We start from the raw sequence: 25,543 nt of genomic DNA on the forward strand, positions 1-25,543 counted from the left end.
GAAGCTTCGTTGCATTAGGTTATATTCAGAAGCATAGCAACCCAGAAAGAAATGTTCTGTATGAATAGTTAGAAACAACCCTGAGAGATTATTCTTGTCATGAAATAGTTCAAGTCATTTGTACCAAGAACAAAAAAAAAATACATTTTTCACCTTAGCTCCAACAGTAATATTCCAAAAATTGATACTGACAAGTGAAATGATTGCAACTCCATTTCAATTCAGAATTGCTGATGAATATTTTCCAATAATATTACCAAACTTTAGACTTATCTCAGATTAAACACATTTTTGTCCAGAGTTTCCTGTCTATAGTTTTGAGCTAATTATGCTTTAGGTTATTTAAATAGGTGACTCATAGAATATGTTTCTCATCAAAACCTTAAGTATTACATGACTAAAACAGTTGTAGCTTTGGTGCCATGAAGAGTGATTTCATAGTGAATGGGAATAAAATAAAATATAATCACATCTCATTTAATGAGTAAACTCCATTTATTTATTACATGTTGTAATAATGGGTTCACTCAGTGATGCAAATTACTTGCAATGCATGCAAAAGTTTGCCATTCATTGCATTAAAGGTATAATGCTAGAATTAAAGTATTTTACTATAGGTGAGATGATTCCAGTCTAATTTAGTTGTATTTTTTAGCTATTCCACCTGGACAACATTTAGGACAATTTGTTTTGTGTCTAAAAACTACCAAACATATGGTAGTATGTTTTCCCTGTTATTCACAAGCCAAAATATATTAGCTGGGGCTCTACTGACAGCAGAAATTATAACAGTGAAATGTTTCTCCAAGACCCCAGAGGAAGACTTGAAACAACCTACTAAGACCCCGTTTTGGTAACATTTTGAGACACATTATGAAGACAAAGAAACCTACAACACTTATAAACTTCTTATTAAAAGTTATTTGGTTTGTACAATTATGTCAGCAACCTAAATAACTTAGGCCAATGTCAAATCCAATTAACTTGGTGTTATATTGTCTCCTTTTCGTTGCAAAATAAGCTTTTCTTATACCTTTTGTTTTTATTCCGACTTTACGTGCATTTTTTTTGCGCTGGTTAAATCCAGCCTTGAATTCTTTTCTTATTCTTTTGATTTTTTTTTCTAATTGTTTTAAGCCATTATTCAACATTCGTTTCTCTGAAGAACGTTATGTTATGTTTTACGCATGATTTTTTTCTCTCCTTTGTATTCTTTGATCTGTCAATTTTCGAACTTTCAGAACTTTCCAAGTTCAACACTGATAATCATAAAAGCAATTCACCATCATTTCTGTTGGTGAAATGTTGGTAAATTGAATAATTAAATTCATTCAGAACTGAAGTACTGAGCAGAAATTATGATTTTCCGATGGTAAATTATGGGATGTTTTCCATTTCTTTTTGCTGTTTCACATCTGGTTTGGTCCAGTCCTGTACACATAACAGGAGTCTATTGAAGGTGGGGTAAAATATATATGAAGAATTGACCAAAAGTGCCTTCACATTTACACGTGTTTTAAAAATCACAACCATAAAAAAAATACATTTTTTAATATTGATTTCATCCATTAAGGGAGAAAACAATTCAATTCAACCTGCCGCTATGTGAAACGATTTAAGAGAATGAGAATGATTTAAGAGTTCATTCTTAAATCATGAATGAACTCTGATTAAACAAATTTTTTTATAAAGCTGAGCTCACAGTCACTAGTCCAACCAAGGCCTATTTTTTATCTGACCTGCAGATATAATAGTAAGATTTTAGGCCATCAGTCCGGAAAAGGTTACAAAATGATTAGGCTGCGTTCATACTGCAGCCAGAAGTGACCCAATTCAGATTTTTTTTTTACCTAATGCAACCTGTATCTGATCTTTTCATGACAGTCTGAACAACACAGGACTACATGCAACCAAAGTGAGAACTGGAGAAAACATACAGCAACGGCAAATCTAAAATTCTTTTGATAATCCCCAACATTTTTGAGAAATTAGTCCGTGAAGTGATAAGAAAAAAGTGGAAAGTGTGTCATGTTACGGCTGACCTAAAAATTAACACAGGATTTAAGGAACAGACAATCATATTAGCAATAAAACATGGTGATAGCAGTGGGAGGGTTTAGGGCTGCTTTGGTTTCTCGAGGTCTGGGAGACTTGCCGTGACTGGTGGAATCATGAAACTTGCTCTCTAGCAAAAAAAATCTTAGAGCACAATGTCCAGTTTCAGAAAAGGATCTTAAGTTCAGTCACACTTTCGTTCTGTAGGAGGACAATGATTCAAAGCACAGTAGCAAAGTCACTTCTAAATAACTCAAAATTAACGTAAAATTAAGTTTTGAACTTATCTATATCATTCTAAATCTTATTCAGGTACGTCCGCCGGACCATTATCATAATGTTCACACTCAAAAGGTCTGAATTTGGCTGAAATAAAAAAAATTAAAAAAAACTTCTGCAAATGAGAGTGGGCCAAAATGCCACTCTCATTGGGAGAGAGTGGAATTGTGGCCCACTCTCTCCCACTTTAATCATTGGTTTTAAACACTCACTGCAAATTTTGCATTGCATGTCAATAGGGCAGCACAAACAGATATTAGTTTTTAATTAGCAATTTAGCTAGCTTTTTCGTTGAATAATACAGTATATATGTCACTTTAATGATAATTGTAAAAAATCTACTTACCTTGGTCTCGTGTTCTTTGTATTTCAAAACCCTGAAAATTTAAAACAGGACGTTGTTGATCTCTGTGAGGATAAAATGCGAAAGCATACGCCAGAGGGCGCTTGTGAGCTATGACAAACGCGAGACCTTTATTAAACAAGCTATCCGATGAACTTATTGTCTTTGCATACTTTTAAATATTTACAGATTTTCATTTATTCTTAATTCATTTTGGAACACGCATTTATCTTTCGGGTTCTGAAGGCTTTTGAACCGAGCGATATCATAATCCAGTAGCTTATTCCTAAACCAGAAAGCAAAATTTCGGATTATTTTGAAAACACTGGAAGTGCAAGGTGGAACTGCATAATAAACTAAAAAGGATATGTTCAGACGATCTAACCCGTCCCTTCTGTCGGCTGTGCTTCCGTATTTACACACCCACCAAATAAAACACACAAACACACACACACACACACGCAGGATAAGGCTCACTAGCGGCCGTCGGGTGAATGTTTACCGAACAACCATAGAGTGGTGGTGCGGAAAGTGACAGTCGCACTGGAGCCTTGGTGTATGGTGAAACACAGGTGATTTCTGCTTCCACGGTTGCATTTTACAGCGGAATGTTCACTCGAAGGGGGCATGGGGACGTCAAGAAATCTACACAGAAAGTTCTGGACCCAAAGAAGGATGTTTTGACCCGACAGAAGCACCTGCGGGCGCTGATAGGTGAGTGAAAAGTCACCGGCGGTGGTTCCTGGATGCTGCATCGTCGAGGCTTAGCTGCAGGAGCTAACGTCAAACACGGTATCAGGTTAGCTGTCTGCCTGTTTGAGCGGCTACTAATTACAGCTACCTGGCGACTAAGACGCGCATTGTCGGCGTGGAAATAATAAAAAAAAACACACAGAGCTGTTGAAACGCACTCTTACTAATGTTTGCCTTTTTATATTTTATAAGGGTTTCTTAAAAACAACAACAGCAACAACAAGTCTCAATGTGATGCGGATGGAAGCTAGCTAATATGAGTTAGCTCCCTGGCTGCTAACTAGCCTGCCAATATTGCTAGCTGATGTTGCCGAGCATCAAAATGCGTTCTCACCGCCAGTCTTTATTATGTATTCCTGAGTCATTGTTACTCTTAAAAATAATAATAATAATGAATGAATATGTAATCAGACACTTAAAAATAAACCTAGAATGTAAGACAGCAGGTCTTCTAGACTATGGGGTTTGAATTCCCTACACTCTATATCATTATTTGAAAATAACGCGTATCATATTGGTTCGATCTGTTTATTAACAAGGAAATGCAGGTTTTATGACATAATATTAGCTATTGTGCTCTCCTGGTCCTACAATATAATCATTTAAAAAGACAAGGTTTTATCTCTTGTTGTCACACTTGTTCAAAGTTTTGTTAGAAACAACAACAACAAAACAATTTACACCCTGCTGCATTGTTGAATACAGTAAACCTTAATATATAAAATTCTATTCAAATTCAAAACTATTTATTTTTTCCCTAAAGGAGATTAAATGTTGTCATAACATGAAGTATCGTCAAAGTCGATGTGGCTCATGATGCTGTAGGTAGGAAAGATCTCCAGTAGCAGTCAATCTTGCAACAAATCTGAAGTGGTCTCTGACTGAAGACTGATGCTGCATGACTCATGACTGCCATGACATGCTAACGGCACAACATCCAGGCAGCAGAGATGATATAACATGTCCTGGATGGTGCCATCAGTTGTTGGCAATCACTGCTAATCCACCTCATTTGCTTTTGTTGATCCACTTTAAATCTCTGTCTGGCTGTATGGCTAGAATGTTAAAAATTTGCAGCCAGGAATATGATCCTTGCCCATTGTGATCAACGTGAGAGATGGTTTGATCTTCTTCACCACTAATACCAGCTAGAACCATTAATGCTTTTATATTGTTTACATCAAATTCTGCCGCTACCATCTAGACGCTGTTGAAATCGAGACCAATTACAGCAAGCAATGTTTTTCCTATCTTTTATTGTCTAATTTGGGGAAGCATGCATGAATTAGTCCTAGTTTCCTGCGCTTAGCTTATAGGAGAGGCACTCGGTGTGGTCTTATGTTGCTTCTTCACCTTTTAAAGGTACATCATGTTGTGTGTTGAGAGATGTTATAATGCATAGATCTTGTTTAGGTATTTGAGTTACTGTTTCCTTTTGATCATCTCAAACCGGTCTACTTGTTTTCATCTGAACTCAGACACCAAAAAATAATTATGCCCAGTAAGAATACTCTCTTACTGGGCATATTCTTGTTTTTGGATCACTCTGTAAATTATTATAATGTTTTTCCCTAACATTGCTTTTGCATTTTTATATATAGAGTAAGCAAATGAAAGTTTCAGAATAAAACATCCACTAAATTTTGTAGTAGCAACTTAAGAAGGGAGGCCCAGACTTCCCTCTCCCCAGCCACTTGTTCCAGCTCTTACGGGGGTATCCCAAGGCGTTCCCAGGCCAGCCGAGAAACATAGTCCCTCCAGCATGTCCTGGGTCTTCCCCGAGGCCTCCTCCCAGTGGGACGTGCCTGGAACATCTCACCAGGGAGGCGTCCAGGAGGCATCCTGACCAGATGCCCGAGTTCTTGTGGCTCATATACTGTATATAACACATTATCCCTGTTAATGCAACGAAAGATAGAATAGTGGCACTCTAAACTGCTAAACTGTAGGAACTGTGTAGTGAGAGTATTTTAGCAGTTTCAAATCATAACTTTTTAAAACCTTTTGCAAATCTCTCTGGCCAAAATGATGGGGACTTGTTGATAACATGTAGTCTTACAGCCAACCTTGCTGCTGATTTTTGGGGAACAAAATCTTGGTCGTCTTCTTCTGCCAACAAACATACTTCTTAACAAAACAGGTAAAATTCACTGTCCTACAGCATAAGTCAATATGTGAACATTGTACAAAAAAAATCAATGTTATTGTTGCAGACCATACAAATAAAAACAAACAAAATACACTATCTTGCCTAACATTCATAAATAATCTTATTATTGTATCACAGCAGAATGTACTGCTGCATAACTATTTTATTTATCATGTGGCTGTAAATGGGAATTTTAAATATTAAACAGACTTGTTGGAGGAGTGTATATGGTAATATGGTATTAATTACTGAATTACTGCAAAGTGTTTCATTGAAGAACGCATAGAACTTTCATCATGTAATAATGAATGTTTTCTATGTTATCTGACCTACTAATATTAAAAGTTCTAACTTAAAGTTTTTATTCTTACTTCTACATTTAATGTTGTGGATATACAAATTTGTTTTTAAAATACAATTAATACACTCACGGTAAAAAAATTTTACACATCCTGGTGAAAAAGAGTAATTTGCTGGAGGATAATGTGCATTTGAGATGTTTGGGGTTGGAACATTTGTTGACGTATACATGGTTAATTGTGACCTTTACATAGGAACACATCCTCTGTTTCATTGATTTCTTGTACAGTGGAACAACAGTGACAGCCATTTTCTGCTTTATGGTGCTTTAGAAACTTGGATTAAACTTTGAAAAGTTAACTTAATGGGACTTGTCAGCTACAGGAGCATAAACACAGTCAATGTCAAGACTAGTGCGAACAACGTGAAGGTCTGCACAGATCACTGCTTGTCCCTAAGTGTTTTTCTTTCCTTCCATGTGTGGCTATAGATAAAGTTGGTGTGTTTTTCCAGCTGATGGTACACACTGATGTGTCCCAAACTTGCTGATGTTACTATGCTTTCAGCTAAGGAAGGATTTCCTCCTGTTCATGTTGGATCCTGTGTGGCCAGGAAGTGGTGATTAGAGATGGGGTGTTACGGAGAAGAGGACAGGGACTTGGAAAGGAAGGGTGAAGGACAGAAAAAAACAGCTGTCCTTTCAGTTCTTGGAGTTTTATCTTTTTAAGATAATTCTGTTCATTATACTGATTTTTTTTTTTTTTAAAAAGAGCATTTATACTTAAGCAAGCCCAATTTACTGCTCATTTTTGATTGTTAGATGCAAGCTTTGCCATTCCTAAAACAATTTCAAAGCAGTGTCGATAAAAAGTATTAGTTACATGTTTATTTATATTTTATTTAAAAATAGCAGGTCAATTTTTTATGGCCTTATCAAAAATCAATGGAAACATCTTTGTGTTACAGTAGTCTAGCAATTCCTATAATTGCAGACCAACATTTTTTATGTTTCCACTGGTATTTTGATGAGTTCTGTGTCTGTGAACAAACCTAATTTTCTCCACCGAATATTATTCGTATTTAAGTCTGGGTTCTGACTGGACAGCTTCAAAAAATGTTTGTGATTTAATTTTGTCTTGGGTTTTAAATTTTTCCACACTGTTTTTTATTGACTAGACATGTTTTTAAAATTTGTCCCTCTCTTAAGGAAGTGGAAATTGTTGTAACTTTACTTCAGCCAGCAAACCACCAATGTGCAGCAACCCATTTAAAAAGGCAATGCGCCTTTACTTGCATATTTCATACAGTAATAGACAGTTCTGGTTACTCCATCACTTTCTCTGACATCTCAATGCGAGGACTTTAAACTTTAAAATATTAGAGGTTGTATGTTATACTGAACTTTAAAACTTCAGTATATGTCGACATCAGTTACCGACCTGTGAGTAGAGATGATTCATCCTACTGTGTGACTGACTTGGAAAATTGTATAAGCATGTCTTTTATAGACAATATGAATGAAGCAGAAGCTGCCACTGTTGTAAAATACCATTAATTACTGCTAAAGTTACTGTTAAAGCTTCTGTTAAACTGTAAATGTTTATGTTTGAAAGCTTTGTAACAGTTCCCAGTTATTTCTTAATCAAGCTTGTTGAATCAGACTGTAGTATCCACGGGTCAGGCTATTTTAAGACTGTTTTTGCTCTCTGAACGGATCTGTGGGATAGTGTGTGAAAGCTGCTGCATGTTAATTCGTCGGTCATGCCTGGCTGCTTTTGGCTGAGGTTGTTAATTACAGCAGGCCAACCAACCTCCTGGTCGCTCATTGCTAAACTCACTGGTGGCACACGGGTGGCTTTTCCTGCAGATTCTTTCCAGTTCCTTTTCTGTGGTGGTTGTTCTCCTCCTTGATTCAAACCTGCGCTTTATTCCATGATGCCTGGCACGTCCAGTTTATTGCAAAAAGAGAACTTTAAAGGAGGATTTAAGAAGTGGTGGAAAATCATTTCAGTAAATACTTGAGAGGGAGGACATTTCTTTTTTTTTCACCGCTGGTTTGACTAAAACCAGAAGTGGCTTCTTTTGCTGGTGTAAACAAGCTCAGGTAGCATCTGATGTGCACTACAATGCATGTGTACCAAGTGTTACTAGTACTAACCGTGTGTTGTAGTTTAAGTTTGCACTCTCATTTTAACTTACTGTATGTTATAGATGACTCTGATTTACATTTTAATTACAGAAAGTAAATGACGTGTCTGATACCTTACCTTCCTTTATTGTGGGCTTTGAGTGTTGTTGCGGTCAATTGAAAGTGCTGTTGTTATAGGAGGAAATCAAAAGCTGAAGCACCAAGAGAAGCCATGACTACAAAACTAGAAGGGCCCTCGAGAAGGTCCTCTCTCTATGAGGCTGAGGTAAATGCTTCATCACTCAGCTTGTAATTGTGCCCTTTTGTTAAACACTTAATTTAGACTTACATACAACGATAGCTCTTATCGTCTTTTATCTGGCACAATATGGGTGTAACATCACCACCTAAATGGTGTGTCACTATAACACTTAGGAAATATTAGAGGGTTCTTTAAAACATTTTGTGATCATTTCAGTTTTGTTCCCTATATGTATGTTATTAAGCTGTACAAGTGGTAAAGTGTTTTTTTTTCCTGGCAGGAGAATATACTCAGTCTCTCATATTGTAACAAGAAGATTAAAAGCAGGAAAGCTGGACTTTATAGATGTACTGATCATGAACTGGCAAGTTTCAAGTCTGATACAGATTTTAGTTGATTCTTTCAGTCAGTCAATTTTTTCAGGTTATGAGATAGCAGTATTTATAATTAAAACTCAACACACACAAAAAATACAGCATAGCATAGTAATACACCTTAATAACTTTATTTTTTGCGCACAAAAAATATCAATTTTATTGCAAAAACAGCTATCTAACTTAGTATTTGAGAGGAAAAAGATCTAATTTGTTGTTTGTTAGACGATGAAATAATTTTTTTATTGTTGCTATGAGCTTTTCATGATAGGTTATTAATTTTATATTTGAACCTGAGAGAGAGCAGTCACTGTTAAACAGCTCCCAGTTAAACAGTTTCTCTAATATTTCAAAGACAAAATAATTACAATGTTGACATTATAAACTGATTCTAAAATCAAACAGCAGTGATTTGTATGTTTAGTGTGGTAAGCATCACTTACACACTTTCTCCTTGTAGACCATTAATTTTAACAGAGATTATGAAAAGACTTCAAACATTTCCAAAGTCAGCTTGTTCCATTACAAGTTTAATTTAGCTGTTGAGGAGGATAAAGTGGAGTGACTTGGCAGTGTTGCGTTCACCTTACTAATAACTCCTGTCAACTAACTCTCTATTAGATTACTGAATGAATAGCTTCTTTTACACAACCTTCATACAACTTTTATTTTTAACTTCCTCACATATACTGAAATTGACTAATTGAATATTTTCAGATGTAACTTCAGCATCTAAGGGTGCATTCACACTAACTCTGTTTTGTCTGGTTCGTTTCTGGTCAATCAGGCTGATGTGGACCAAAAGGTGAACCTGGACCGCCTACAAACATAAATCTCAGTTTGGTTGAAGTGAACTCTGGTGGGGTTCAACTGCATATGGATACAATATGCATTGTATGGGGAGTGCTCCATAAGCAGGAAGCGGGTTGTACTGCAGGGCATTCTGGGTAAATACAACCAAATTGACTGCGCAAGTCTAGTTTTAGTGGGAGAAATATCTGGTGGTTTTGGGAAGTTCTTCTCAGTATCTTCTACAAAGGTTTTTGTGTTGTTTCCTTTGGTGGTTCTTGGTGCAGCACCATCACAGGCAAGGGGGTAAACAGGTTTTTTAAATGGTTTGGTCTGTTTGACAGTGCTGTGTGAAAGAGAACCGCACCTGCTGAAGCGACAAATGTTGCAATTTTGCCCCCCCGGCCCCTGCTCGAACCAAGTCAACTGGACTGTCAGGTTTGAAAACCTTAGAATGTCGTTTTCAGTTTGACCTGGTAGTGGATATGAATGATGCATGAACTTGTTAAAAAAATACCAGTTTCTAATCGGTCAGTAAATGATTGACTTAGTTGCAAGATGCTTAGAGACTGGATTAAAATTAATCTATCAGTTTGTATTCTATGAAATCTAAAAATGTTTTCATAGAAGAATATTTACTTTAGCCTCCTAGAAGCTTGAATACAAAACAGTTAATAAAATGTAGGCTGCTTTAGATATGTTGTCGAATTGATCCTAGATTCAAACAAAACAATAGTGTTATTTCAGATTTGTCCTAATCATCACTATGATACTCCTATGAGAAAGATGAAGTTAAAGACTGATAATTCTCCCTTTCAAACATTTTGATTCAATATGTTCCTAATGATATGACAATTCATGCTGGTGCAAAAAAAATAATACTTCTTGTCATTGACTATGTTTTATTTAATAGATCTGTTAAGAAAATATTCAGCAAGTGAAGTGAAAAAGCAGAAGTGGGAAAACATAAATAGCTTCACTGTGGAAGCAATGGTGGTATTGTTAAGATAAGCCTTTAGCAACACAATGAAGTCCTGTCCTGCAATCCCTTAGTCATTAGAATAGCAAATTTAGACATGGAAATGCATGGAGGCTGGGTAAGTCACATCAAGAGTCGCCAGTTCCCTACAATGTGACTGGACTGCTCCTACTGGTATTTTTTAGTGACTGGAGAGCATTTATACCAAAGCAATAATAGTCAGAGCTTCTGGTTAGTAAGTTGAACTCTAGTAACCTCAGATTTGCAGAAAGCTCATTGTTTGTCAGTGACTGCTTGACAAGTTATCTTTGAAAAGTCAGTCAGTTTATGTGGATTAAAGAAAATTCACAATAAGTACAGATTGTCACACTAAGCATTTTTCCTAGCAAGAATTAAGTTATGTCTTATAAAACCATTAAAATAATGGCATTTTAATGATAAGAGTATGTAAACGAGCTGTATCTAAACCTGTCTCTTTTTGGCCTTGTTTTTACTTTTTTTCACTCTGAGGTATTGTTGCCACATCATGTGTTTTCCAGCTTTGGCAAAACACCAGAACTCAAATATGAGACAAATCATGTGGTTCTGAATGAATGGCTTATTTATTCTCTCGACTAGCCAGCTACAGATATTAAAACACCTTTTTCCTGTCGCTTCCAAGTGTATGATGTTGGTAGTGTCCAGTGGAAAACCCGTTTGCTTAGTTGCACTGTTTACCTATATTGTTTCTGAATAATCAAACATAAAAAGACCTGTGGTTTGCTGTGGCAGCAGATGCTATCAGGGCTCGATCATGGAATGGGTTTATATTTATGTTACAGGTCTAAGTGGCCAAATTCCTTTTAATCTTTAGAGAATTTAAAGCCATACAAAAATAAACACTGTTAAGTACATGTTTTTTGTACTTAACATGTTATGGAGCCAGTTCTAGGTTGGTAAATAAAGTCTGAAACATAGCTGGTTCTATGATAATTGTGACACTGTATTTCTCTGAATATTGTTGCATGAAATGACAGAGTGAAAGTTGCCAGGTCTTCTATGATCAACTGCTGAGATATGCCCGTTTGTAAAGAGCGCTGCTGTGACAATTTCACACTGGACTCTTTGCAGCCCTTTAGCTCCCAATCTGTTACACAGCTAGACATTGACCACAATTCAAGACACACCCAGGCAGAGCTTGGCACAGTTGCATCATAATGAAATTACATGCACCATGAGCAAAGTGAAACATTCTTGACTAGCAGTATTTGCAGGAAATGCTTTTGATAATTGTTATTACAGATTCATTGATCGGAGATTTTGAGGCTTATTTCTGATGATCGTTGTTGTAAAGTTCTGAAATACTGAAAATGGTTTTTAGCAGCTTTCATTTTCTCTTGAGGAGCTATAAATAAGTACTTTTATATTGAATTTGTCAGTAGCTTAATCATCTTTACAAAATAGGAGTGTATAAGTAAAAAACATTTTCAGAACAACCCAGAGTTAGAGCTCTTTCTCAGTGCCTTGTAGAAAAGCTATAACTATAAAGACTTCCAGATTGACACATGTATCTATAGAAATAAAATCCATCTGAAAAATTACAACATATTTTATTTAGTTCTGTCTCTGTCTATTACAAGACATATTATAGCTAAGCTAAGTGTTCTCTTGTCTACTTTTTCCAAACAGGGAAGTCATATTTTTATGTAGTACTTTTTAAATGGAGATAAAATTGTTTAATACTTATTGGTTTTGTGCTATTTAAGGAAGTTGCAATTTTAGTCATAATTAAATTAATCACGTTTGTTTGCTTTTAGCTAGAAGGAAGCCTCTTTTCCAAAAGCATCAAAAATGCCATTGAATAATTTTCATAATATTGATATCAAGTTTAACATAGCTCAACATAATATAAAATATCATCCCTAAAGGTTTAGAATATTTCATCATGATCATACAAGCGTTTATGACACTAGATCCATTTCAGTAATTATTTCACATCTTTATAGGCCACTGAGTTGGGTAAATTAGATAATCTTGTATGGCTATGAGCTACATAAAAGATTGGACTATCTTTTTTATACACCTGCAAAATACATCTACAATATGCAATGAGAAAAACCCATCACTGTTTCAACGTGTCTTTGACTAGAGGTTATTTTGTTTCTTTCAGGAAAGTGTTTGCTTCTCTTCACTATTTCACTCTGTCAGTTGTACCCTTCAGGTGTTCTTCACTGGGGTCCTTAAAGAGTACTGTTTTTCTTTTTTTTTCTTCCTGAAGATGCTGCCAAAAAACATCACTCTTTTCTCCCTTATATTCTTTCTGGCACGAATATAGGGCACCTGCAGTGTTAGTTACCCAGAGCTGATGCAAATGAGCTTGTCTAATCAAAGACTTGATTGGGCTGGTTTTGTGTATGACCTGGCATATTAATGACTTTGCCTCAAGTGGTGTAATGGATGGCATATATTGGACTTTTCCCAGAGGATCAAATCTGATTCCAACTCTACTTCCTTGGTAAAGATGTATTTGATGTGTTGTGTGTTGATTAAGTTTGAATAAAGGTTGGTAAGCAGAGTAGGATGATGTTTAAATGTTTAAACTTGCCATAGGCTTCAGTTGGCTAAATGACCTTCACCTACTTGTTTACTCAGCAAGCAATTAGAGTGCACACAGTAGTGTCACACACATCGTGTTAGCTGAGCTTAAAATAACAAAAAAGGCACACTAACTATTCATGTGGAACTGCAATAATAGTTTAAACTAAGTCTTTCTCTGGTTTACTCATGTGAAGCTCTTATGAATTGAACGTATGCTTCAAAAATCAGAGTTTATTTGTGATGAAGATGAGACCAACAAGCTGAAACATCTTTAACTCATAGTGAACAGATAACATCTGCTTCCTTAGAACATTACAAAAGGATACGGTGGTTTTGTGCCCTGCAAAATAAATGTAAACTTTGGCTGCACATTATCATTTTCCAGCTGGTCATCTGATGTGGGTGTAGAAGAACTGATATTCTCTGCTGGTTAACAGGAAATGTATCACAATGGAAAACCCTCTCATCTGTCCCAAACCGGTTTATTGCTGGAGTTTTTAGCTTGAGCACAAAGATTGTAGGTCACTAAATCATTAGGTTATCAGCATCAGCAGTTCTCAAGACTGCTCACACAGTATTTAGTTATTAATAAAAAAAGCTGAAAGTAGCACCTTACAGAGTTGTAATTTTTACTGCATTACTAAGTAATCAAGATTATATTAGTGGTTCCCTTTCACAATTAAACACCTTTCTTTTTTTATAGTATAAATTTCACAAGAAGAAATCTAAAATCAAATGGTGTGCCTTCAGACCTGCAGATTTAGTTTGTGTGTTTTGAATTATTGCCATTTTTTTAACCTTATATTTAATACCATATATATATATATATATATATATATATATATATATATATATATATATATATATATATATATATATATATATAATATTTTGAATATAGTCTGGCATAATTTAGTGTAAAACCCCCAGAATACCAAAACTTTTAAGAACACTCAATAATCAGCCATTATTAAAAACTCTTGGTTAATCTTTAATGTGAATTTATGTATTTTGTCAAAAGAAAATAAATGGATATTTGAACTCTTGAAATAAGTGTCAAAATAAATAGTTTAAAATACATTTTAAAATGATTTTTCAAAGAAAGAATTTGGTGCACAGGTTGTATTTTCTCTAGCTCAGACAGGTTGCAAAGAGTCTGACATGTATTCCGGCGCATACACCATACACTGATATTTGGTCAAATGTTTTTTAGCAAGCTGGACGCTAACCACAATATTTTTGTAGCCATGAAGGTCCTGGCCAAATTCCAACTGAACATATGACCTCTTTTCCTTATCAGAAATGATAGTGAGAAGCATAGTCCATGGACTTTTCAAAATAGCTAAGGTCAAGGGTCTTTTTAGCTTAATGTGAGGCTGCTTTATCCATTTCAGAACCGGCTGTGATGTGTATTTGTGTTTATTGTCCGGTTAGAACAAACAATCATGTTGGAATTTCAACCATCAAGATGCTCATTTGAGTTAAAGTTTATGAATTTTGAAGTAGTTCTCTCCTTTTATTCCATTTACTTTGTGCTGTACATCAGAATCAGTGGCAATAGAACAGACCCTCATCATGATGTTACCACCACCATACTTGATACTGTGTTCTTGGGTATAATAATGTCTCACCTCAAATCCTCAAAACCTAACCTCTCGTGATTGGGATCAAAAAGCGTTTCACCAGAAGGTATTTAGCTCCATCTGAGCAGCTCCTAATTTCAGCCACGCTCTGAAATATTCTTTCTGTTAGCAACAACTTCTCTTTTGGTGGAACAGCCTCTCTGCTCCTCTCAGGTCATGTAAAATTGTAAAACACTAACACAATTAAAAGCGCAAAATTAGTGATTAATGCCTATGATTAACTCATGATTTGCAGTGGAGATAAGAATAAAAACTGACAAAATGTATATTAGGGCTTGTAGTAAATGACTGTGTTGTAGAAACTTTAGTTAATGCGTCTATCAGTATCTGTTTACGGTGGACTCTTACCTATTCATGGTTCAGTAGTTTTCTATGAAATGTGATTCCAAATTATTTGGTGAAAATCTGACTATTGAGATATTCTTCATAGGGCATACAAAAGAAAATTAATCTTGGCAGCCAATCCAGTCATTTTCCTTGGTGTTGATTGACTGTGTCACCAAGAGCATTGATAAGGAATGCTGTGAATATTAGCGTCTAGTACCAGAGTGGTTTTCACAGTATGTATTGATGCATATTAAGATATATTTGGTGATTGTTGATGGTTATAAACATTTTTAGAGGTAGAATCTTTCAGGTATTTGTAGATGTTAGTAATTCTTAGGATGTCTGTGGATCGTAACCACCATGAATATCAAAGTTCCCTGTACTGGTATAACAAAATGTATGGTCTGAGTTTGCTTAGGCTGTTGTTATTTTTATCTCAATTTTTAAAAGCTTTTAAATGGTAGAATTATGTTTGCTTCTTTTTGTGTGTTTGGAAAATGAAGCCAAACTTACAGTGTATTTAGTGTATTTAGGTCAAGGTCTCCGCCTCTCTTAAAAGCTCTCTTTTCTGGTGTTTTTCCCAGCTACTTTTTTACACAAGCCCTCTTGTCTTAAACAAGGGAGTTTTAGCAGATGAAGAAGTGTCATTTGAGGAAAACGGTTACTTTGTTGGGCTCAGAGGATATAGTGTCATCCTCAGCATTCCCAGGCCCAGGGAACAGCTTCTGTATCGTTCAGTCCTTATGCTGAGGACACCTGAGAAGTCTGTTCTGGGCAGTGAATGAATCTCTGTGGCTACTTGTGCAACTCTACCAAAAAAGCATTCTGAAAAAGCAATCCCTACAGGAATAAGGTTGAGAAATCTCCACCATCTTCATACATAGTGAAACTCATTACTAGCATAATAGGCAGCAGTAATAGAGTTATTAAATTTTTAGTGAAAATCCATTACCAGTTCCAGCTGCTACAGCTCTAGGTGGCACGGACTGACAATTTTCACAGTGCTGGGCGTTCTGGCTCCAAGATTATGCTTCTTAGATACTGATTGTAACGTGTCCACTTAGTTGAGCAACCTTCAAACTTAATAATAATGCAGAGAGAAGGCTTGATGTCCTTTATATTTACTGATATTTCATAATGAGAGAATTGACAGAAGATACTGCTGCTTGTCAACCAAACACCCCCAAGAAATATTCAATATAGCAGGATAAAATTGTCCCATTGCTAATTACTTATAGTTGGTTCAGAAAAAGCTTGGTAATTATAATAAAATATTTGCTGCTCTGCAGACTTTGCTCCAACCAGCAGCTGCTACTTTGTGTTCAAAATGAATTAATTTTTAATCAGTTAATTCATTTAATGGTATATGAAATGGCATGCAACTAAACAAGACGATGTTCCTATTTGATCTGTAACAGAAGTGCATGGAAGAGATGGACATTTATTGATTTACTCAACCTTTTGAATCCTGGGTTTGTGTTTTTGTACAAAGTTCAAAAAAAGATTGTTATTATTAAGAGCTAAATATTTACTTATTCTATATATACTTGTTACTTATATATTTTGAAACTGGCATTACTAAGGTATTGGTAATAATTCTTTACTGTTTGCTACACCATCTTACAGTCTAAAGTTTAGCCTGAAACATATCAGGCTGTTCATTTTTGAGGACTTAAGTAGCCTTAATATTTAGAGCTATATCATATCCTTTTTCTATTTTAATAACTACTCTGACAGACCATCGACTGACTTTATCAAATCTATCTGAAAGAACTGAAAAAGTTATAAATCATACGTTAAATTAAATCTTTCTGCATATTATTTTTTTACATTTGCCTTTATGAACACTCTAGTTTTTCCTCCACTGTGTTAATTATAATTTCTTTTAAATGTTTTAACTGCCAGTAGGCATCTGATAACCTGCATGTTAACTGCACCTATATGACATAACATTAAGCCACAAGGATGCTGACACATTGAAACTGTCTGTTTTTGTTTAAATCATTGCTAATTGATTACTGGAGCGAAATAAAAATAATGAAGTTTCTCGTGAAATCAGTTAAACTCAGTCTCAGTGTCACAGCTTTATGTACTCCATTTGCACGATTTATTCTCCAGTGTAGTTAGTGTGTGATTTTGTTGCATTTTGATGTGCATTACTAGAGTGATAGACCTTTTAATTTCCTTCATAAAGCTCTGCAGATTGTCCTTTTACATCAAGGCTGAAATCTAATAGCAATTTTGTCTGTGACTCAATTTTCCCATCATGCGTCCTCATTATTTCTGCTTTAATCTGGGAACACAGATAAGTGGTCTTGGCTTCTCTCACATTGTACATCATTCCAGCACTCCCCAGGAGCTGGACAGCTTCTGGAAGTTTTCCAGTTTACCATGTGGTACAGGAGACATTGCAACAGAAGGTGAACCTTAATTGCTGTTATTTTTCCAGGACTCCTCCTGACCTACATTTAATTATTCAGAAACAGCCCATCTTATGTTCTGCAAGTAAAGCAAAAGCTAGATCTTTTTTGTATCATAAATGTATGATTTTATTCCCAATATCTGTTTTTATGGTAAGGTTTTTTGTGCTGTGCAAATTGTAAAAAAAAAAAATTTGTTTGAAACAGTCAGACAGAAATATTTGTCATGGAAGCTTCTTTAAGCAATATAGGTGGTAATGTAATAAGCATTATTTTTAGCATGCCACTCGCCTGTTTTGATGTGCTTGCATTTGGATAAAATCAATGTTCAGCATTACACTCCAACCCTTACCTTGCAAAAGTATTAAATCCCTGCATACGTCTACCCATTTTGTCACTATACATAACCTTTATATTTTGGGGATTGTATGCGACATAAAATTCTGAATAGAGTAAAATGATAATTATCAAAAAATGTTTACGCATAAAAATCTGAAAAGTGTTAATCACATGTATTTAGCCCCTTTACTTGTGTACCCCTCAATAAAATTCAGTGCAACCATTTGCCATCAGAAGTTAACTCTAAACAGTGAAACATAGTGGTGACGGCAACATGATGTTGAGATAAGGTCTGGAACCACTTTGACTAAAAACAGGTGGGGCTAAATAGGAAAATCCTTAAAGAAAACCTGTTAAGTGCTGCAAAGACATGAGATCGGGTGGAGGGTCACCTACTAGCAGGACACCAACCAACACCTACAATGAAACACTAAATGAAAAAAACTTTCTATTCAGTGGTTGCACACTCACAAACAGTGCAACAGACATCAACTTTGTCACCCTTTTTAAATACGTAGATGTGTCACCTGACTGACACAGCTGCACTGACCCAGAAAAAACAGGCAGTTAATAATCTCTTCCACATGTTTGCAGAAGACTTATTGGATCTAAAAGGCAAAGGAGATGAGCTGAAGGAGTAGAGAGAAAACTTCATCTCATTTGTTCAACCATTAACACCATTATGTATGCAGAGTCCTCTTGTGGAGCTGCCTTTAGATCCCTCAGTACAGAGTTAAACACCTACCTCTCCTTTTCTCTAAATGTTGACCATGTAAACAAAGAAGCAGAGCTATGTCTCTTAGTGATGTTATGATATTTTTAACTGCATTTTATTACTGACTCACTGAATCTACTGTTCCCTTCAATATCTCCCCTTAGTATCGAACTTCCATGCCATTAAACATTATCAAATGTTAATGGTTTTTCTGTTTAGGGCTCATTGCAATATTTCACTTAACTTTACTGATGCTATGGAGCTACCAACATGTATTTGTGCTGACCAATGATTCCTTCTGTAAATAAATGACAACCAAGTCAGACCTCTTTGTTTACACAACTTGGTGATTCTCAGAGGGCTAAAGGACTTGTTTTTTATAGAACCATACATTCATTTACATGGTGATTTATAATAGAAAAAGGCAAACTACATTTTGTTCTCAGACATACAGATGTTTTACATTTTGGGTTTTATGGGAGTGAAAGTGTGGGACATTATGGATTTACTTTGCAATTCTGACTTATACATAAGATGTGTTCTGGCTTTGCTTTGACACTGAATATGGTACAAATTCATCAGTTTAGAATTAGAAGTATATGTAATATACTAAATGGGAACTCACCATAAATACTTTAAAATCTGAGTTGTTAATGGGAAATCTAAGAGGGCATGTCCTCTATGTGTGAAAGCTGTTAATCTACAGGTTAAAGTTTATCGTTTAATATTTTTTTTAATTAATGTATCACTAAATTACATCAGTACATTGAAAGGAATAATAATGTTAAGTGTGTACAAAACCACGTTAGGCTGAAAAGAAAGTTTTATTTTAGGAAACACTTAGGCATGGGTTTGCTGTGATACTCCGGCAGAATGTGTGTTTGACAAATGTCTTGAATGATAGTTATAACGCCTCATATGTCAACAAACCATCTTAAATAATGATAACAAAACAATATGAATGGAGTGAGGCAGATCTCTTTTTATAATGGTTTTATTTAATGAACTAATGTAAATTTTCAGTCTACAAAACATGATCCAGTATCACACAATCATGATTCTCTTCTTAACATTTTGATTATTTTTCTGTGTCCACAGACATCATTGACAAGGGTGAACTAAAGGCATTCTTTGAAAGCAACTGCTCACAGATTTATTTTATCTTCTATGAAAATTTCATTACACTGGAAAGCAGCTTAAAACAAAAAGGTAAGTACCCAGCATGTCTGTTTCACTTGAGCCTCAGCACTTTGGTGTTTGTACTTCTAAAGATCATGTTCTTGCCAAATATATTTAATTTCCACTCTATATTTTTTATTTTGTGTGGTTTCAGGGAACAAGTCTCAAAGGGAAGAGCTGGACTCTATCCTCTTTATTTTTGAAGTAAGTCAGTTATCCTCTATTCATGTCCCAGATCCACCTACAACCTAATGTAGTCTGCAACCTGTTTTTCAGCTCAGCTCTGGGGTGGGATCATAATTGCAATTGTCTTAGAACTCTGCTAGCTACCTTTTATTCAAGAACCTGAATAACAAGAATGGATTGTGAAAAACAAAAAAACGCTCAGCTCAATCATTACTTCTTTTTAAAAGCCCAGAGTTAATGCAAATCTCAGAGGGCATGTCCAAAGTGTGTGTGAGATGATGGGTCTGGAGGTTAAAGTCCTTTTACTTGTTTTTTTTTTTTTTTTTTTACCTCACTGCAATGCCAGCTCAAGTTTCAAGTACAAACAATCAACTCTCTAGTTACATTTGCTATGGGCAGGTCTTTAAAGATGGCAGCAAAACAAAATGGGAGGTAGCCTCTCTACTCCTTTTTGTTCAGTAAGTCATTTTCAACATTTTCTGTCATCCTTTCTCTCTGCTTTTCATCAAGAAAACCGCCCTGACTGTCATTACAGAGCCACTCATCTGACCTGTAAATAGATCCTGGATTCACTCCTCTTCCATATTTATGGAGTCAATATTGAAAGCAGCTTAACCCTCATTTGTCCCCTTTTAGCCCCCGTCTGTGACAACGTGTGCTTTCACCCGTGCGCTGAGTAGATAAGCTTGCTTTGAGTGGGTGTGTACAGGACAGATACAGAGTTTCTTTGATCCTGAGCTCTGGTACACTACATTAACTTACTCTTTCCAAACTGTTATATTAGTCATTTTTCTCCATATGTGATCTTAAATTTGTTATCAGAGGCTGTGTCTTTTATCTGGTCTAACCAGGTGTTTTGTTATGTGCTAACGGGATGATGGCAGATGAATTAGAAGATAGTTGTATGTCATTTGTATGAAAATGCAGTTCATTGTTGAATATTTTTATGCAGCAAATCCACACATGAATGGCTAATGTTGCCTAGGAATGTATCTAGTGTCTTAATGCAAGGGAATAATTGGAAAGAAATTTGTATCATAAATTTTAATCAAAAGAAGCAGATAATAAATTAATTCCTCTTTATTAAATCTAGCTTCAAATCCAGTTTAATAATTGTCTGGAATAAAATCCAATTTGTGTTTGCAGGACCGTATAAAGCTTTGTCACACGCTTTAATTTGATTGGACAGGTTAAGAAAAACAATTCATCTCTACTAACTATATTTGTTGCACGAATATTTTGGGTCACCAGAAAAATTTTAATACGGTGTCTCAGCAGCGTTCAGATATGTTTGTTGTGTATTGTAGTTGCATGTTTTTTTTTTTGAGTTTGCTGCATGGGGATTACTTTTCAGCCATGATCAGGCATGTGACCCTTTTTTCTGTGGCTTGCAGAGGGGGGAGTGTGAGCTCCCATGCTGATCCCTGGTACCTTGAGGGGTATGCTTTTGTCCCTGCCCATAAGCTCTGTTGGAGTTCTCCAACCCCCATTCGACCAGCAGCCATCACTGCTTCTTTCCAGGATTTTTTTCGAGTCTCTGCCACAACGATTTTAGCAAAAGCATATGTTAAATGTTGCAACATGGTTGATGTACAGCCCTCATCTGGGTTAGAATCCAGAGAGATTTTTAGAAGAAAAAGATTTTGGAAGCAAAATGATTACATCCATATTAGCATTTATTTAGTTTTTATGGTTATTTCATTTCTGCTTTAGATCAGTTGCTGTTTAGGAACTGTTATAATTCAGCCCAGGTGTAGAGGCTTCTATATTTATGGAAAAGCGATGGGCATTTATTGCATTACTTGTCATTAGTGCTGGAAACAAATAATCATAAGAGTTGAGATTTATCATGATAATGGTAAACATTGAATGAGGATGTCGGTAGTCACTCAAATCAGTTTTGTTGGGATTATTAGTCTTGCTTTTTTAATTTGTTCTATATCAACTATTATCAACATATGTGAAAATATTTCACATTATAACTGTAATACGTACTGATAATGTATGTAATGTAACTGGTCTGCCTAAGCAGACTATGTGAGAAATAGTTAATAAGTTAGATTTCTAGGTAATATTTCATTTCCAGATTGATAATGGTGTTTGTGAAAGAGAGAGTGATTTTTTGGGGGGTTCAAAAATTGTCTATCTTAGGAAGGTGGCAATATTTCAAGTGCAGTGTGTTCACACATTGCATGCTACTGTCTTTATACTCACAGCTGACAGATTTTAGTCGATGTAATGTAAATAAAAGCCATGTGGTTTGAATTACAGAAAATCCTGCTTAATACAATTACAACTGATAGAATTTGCCTTAGTTCACAAATAGACAAAATAAAATCAAAACTCTGCATGAGTGTTTTGATTGCCTAAGTCTATGTGAGAACTACAAACACCAAGGACAAATGCCCTGATGAAGTTCAGAGCCTTGACATGCAGTGTTGATAGCTATATCTGGCTTTTGTTGGTGACCTGAGTGACTTCTATAAATGTTGAGTATTTTAAACACTTTTTATTCATAGATCATACCATTTATACTTGTTTTTTTTAATATAGTTATTGAAATTATACTTGTGTTATGTCAACTAATGTCACTCTGATCATAATAATGATCAGAGTGATTACATTTATTTTTATCCTTGGAAAACATTTCTATATTGAACTTACAATATGCGGTTCTCTATATTGAAGAACATTTTATTATCCAGCTTGTTTTTGTAAGTGAAAAGGAGAGGTATAGGCAAATACTTTTATGACAGACACTGAATAAAGCAGTAAATGTAAGTCCAGAGTGTTTTATAAGGCAGTTTTTGCTGTCACAAGACCAGAGTGAGTTTCTCAGCCCTTCAGGGACTCCTGACTTGTTTATGCTCCCACATGACTCTTCACCATCAGAGAGCATTTTTATCTTGGTGCCAGTGAGGTTGTGGGACCGGTTAAGGGACAGCCTTAGAACCAGCAACATTCAGAAGGAAGTCTGTGCCAGGACCCTTTTCTCTCCAGGATATGGCCTTGCTGTGACCTCTTGTCTATCAACCGGACCTGAATCAGCGTTCCAAATTCCCTCTACTGTCCTCTCTTTCAATCTCTCTTTCTATGTTAGAGGATATTTTATTGGTATTCGTCTTCTTTGTGTATGGGAGAAGAGAATTGTAGTTAACAATTATAATTAATGAATGTTGAACAAATGTCACTGGGGAAATGGTGAGATAGACAGGTCACTGATCCATGTCACACTGTCATCACTTCTGATGACAGTTTTAAAAAACTGTCGGGGAAATCTGAGTACCCACAATGAAACCACATGTTCTCAGGGAAAACATGCAGACAGATACCAGGCGGGGAAAACCCAGGACCTTCTTACTGCATCGCAAAAGCACTCAAAGCTACGCCACCCTGCAGCCAGCAGAATTTCCACCAATTTAATGCAAATAAACCCCCAACACAAGTCATTGTTGTTGGTCCCAAAAATGCAAGGTTTGATAGCAGCACCTTATAAGACTAAATAAGACAAAGCATGCATTAAACCTAGGGACTTTAGTTTTAAAAACAACTAAAGTGTATTGCTAAAGCCTGCTGTTATTTAAAAAAAATGTTCAGAATAAAGAAAATGTGTCAAAACAGGACACAAAAAATTCCAACATTTTTTAAGGAGTTCAGATTACTGTAATTGTGTCTTGTCTGTTGGTCTTTGTAACCTAAATAAAATTGCCTAGCCAAAACTCAGGGAGTTTCAGCTTATTCAAAGTGCTGCAGCAAGAATCATGTCCATTACCATGAAAATGGATAATACCTTAAATTACTGCACCAGGTCTGTCCTTGTTGTTCATGACATTCTATAAAGTGGTTTGTGATATTTTTATCTGTGGAAATGACTATAGACATAAGATTTATTTATCTAGAATGAATCATCTAGATCCTTCAGTTTTCTCACAGTTCTCAGGATCAGAACTAATCAAAGGAAAGCAATTTTCCTTTTTTCTTCTCCTACTTATCTTTCTTAAAAACTGAATAAACTGGTGGATCCTTCAAATCAGGACTGATATTTTCATGTACATGTCAAATTCCGTCAGTTAATTTGTATCATGTCTAAGCTATTTGTTTTAAACATGTATTTCTTATTTAGAATGTGATTTTATTACCTCTCTTCTCTTTTCACGTAAAACACTTTAAATTAGTACTTTGCATATGAATTGTGCAACACAGACACGCTTGCCTTGCCTAATTAGAGATATTGCAGGCTGCTGCTGCCACCCACTGGCCTTTGAGGAGAATGAAGCCAGCCATGTAATTCTGGTCATTCTATTGGATATTTTTGCTTAATGTTTATAATCTAATTTTGACATTTCTTTTTCAAATTTATTTAGGATGTTTTTAGTTTAGCTACCAATGCTTTGTTTAAAAATAAAATAGCATAAGAAGTAAACCATTTGACTTAGCACGTGTTTCGTGGCAGTCTTAAAGTTTTAAGTTGTTACCACGCTCCTCATAAGTTTGCCACATTTAATTTGCTCTTAGTGAAGTGCTGTGTGTGTAGTTTTTAAGTATTTTTGTTTGTTTGTTTTGTTAGTTTCAGCTTTGGATGTTGTGATCCTCTCCATGTCGTCAAAAATCCTTAACACTGTGTAAATGACAAATGTTCCTCAGAGAACAATATATGTCTGTTGCTTCCCTTCGAAAAGCCCTCATAAACTACCTATATTCACTGTCATGTTCTGGCTCTGCCACTGGAAACCTAAGTGCGGATCATGTAAATGCGTTGAAGCAGCGGTAGTACCACAATAATGCCTCTATCTTTATGCTGGGGTATGGCTGCAGATTACAGTAACTCCTCCAACCTCTAGCCCTGCAGACTCTGTATTCGCCTCATATTGCCCACTAAATTCATCACGTTGGTGCTTCTGTTCCCTCACTACAGGGAGTTCTTCTGCGTTAGCTATCCATCTCTCGTTTGTGTTCCTTTGTTGATGCTCTCAGACAGGAAAGACAATGATATTGTGTCTGTACACGCACACACTCACACATAGGGAAGGGCTTAACTAGGCTACCATGCTGTGCTGCAGCCTGGCATAATGTCTCTGCTGACCCAGGGAGAAGTACAGCTCCAGTACAGGGATGTAAGAATCCCACGTGGGATCAATAATAAGGTGCAGCTTCCCATCTGGACACGCATATCATCATGTCTGTGGAATCGGATCAGAAAGAAGTTAAACAGAACAGATTGTCATCATGTCTTTCCTTAAAGTGATACATGCTTCATTTTCTCTGCTGCCACAGTCAGTGGTTAGAATTTAGTCTGAGGAAAAGAAGCGAGTGTGGTGCTGAAAAACAGAGACATCCAAGAAATGGGGACCACAGCTTAAGGTACACCAGCTAAATCCACCAGCTAGAAACAGGTTGAACCCTCTTTCCCCCTTCCAGCTGCTTCAATTCTCTCTGGAACAGATTCAACAATATTCTGCAAACATTCCTCAGAGATTTTGGTCCCTTATTATCATGGTAGACTCAAGCACTTCCTGCATGTTTGTTAGCTGCATATTCACAATGGAAACGTCCCTTTACACCACATGCTTAAGTTTACATTGGCTTGAGATTTGGTGACTGTGGAGGTCGTTGGAGTTCAATGGATTCATTGTAATATTTAAGAAACCATTTTGTGATGATTTAAGCTTTGTTACATGGGATATTATCCTTTTTGGTCAGTAGGTAACTTGAGGGGGTACGCTCAAGGTAGCAACAATACACAAGC

The 25,543-nt window shown here is 36.0% G+C and overlaps 1 protein-coding gene across 7 annotated transcripts in view; it reads left to right on the forward strand.

Annotated features, from left to right (window-relative positions):
* The first annotated feature begins 3,144 nt into the window (after nt 1-3,144).
* Nucleotides 3,145-25,543, forward strand: part of ralgapa2 (Ral GTPase activating protein catalytic alpha subunit 2) — a 109,731-nt gene continuing 87,332 nt past the window's right edge. For all 7 annotated transcript variants that reach the window (XM_014468804.2, XM_023352137.1, XM_023352136.1 and 4 more), the window contains exons 1-3: nt 3,145-3,391; nt 19,531-19,641; nt 19,766-19,815. In XM_014468804.2, the coding sequence (XP_014324290.1) occupies nt 3,286-3,391; nt 19,531-19,641; nt 19,766-19,815 (267 nt within the window). In that variant the 5' untranslated portion in view covers nt 3,145-3,285. The remainder of the gene's footprint in view (nt 3,392-19,530; nt 19,642-19,765; nt 19,816-25,543) is intronic.

This window comes from Xiphophorus maculatus, chromosome 19 (assembly GCF_002775205.1).
Source record: "Xiphophorus maculatus strain JP 163 A chromosome 19, X_maculatus-5.0-male, whole genome shotgun sequence".
In the NCBI taxonomy this organism is placed as follows: Eukaryota; Metazoa; Chordata; class Actinopteri; order Cyprinodontiformes; family Poeciliidae; genus Xiphophorus; species Xiphophorus maculatus.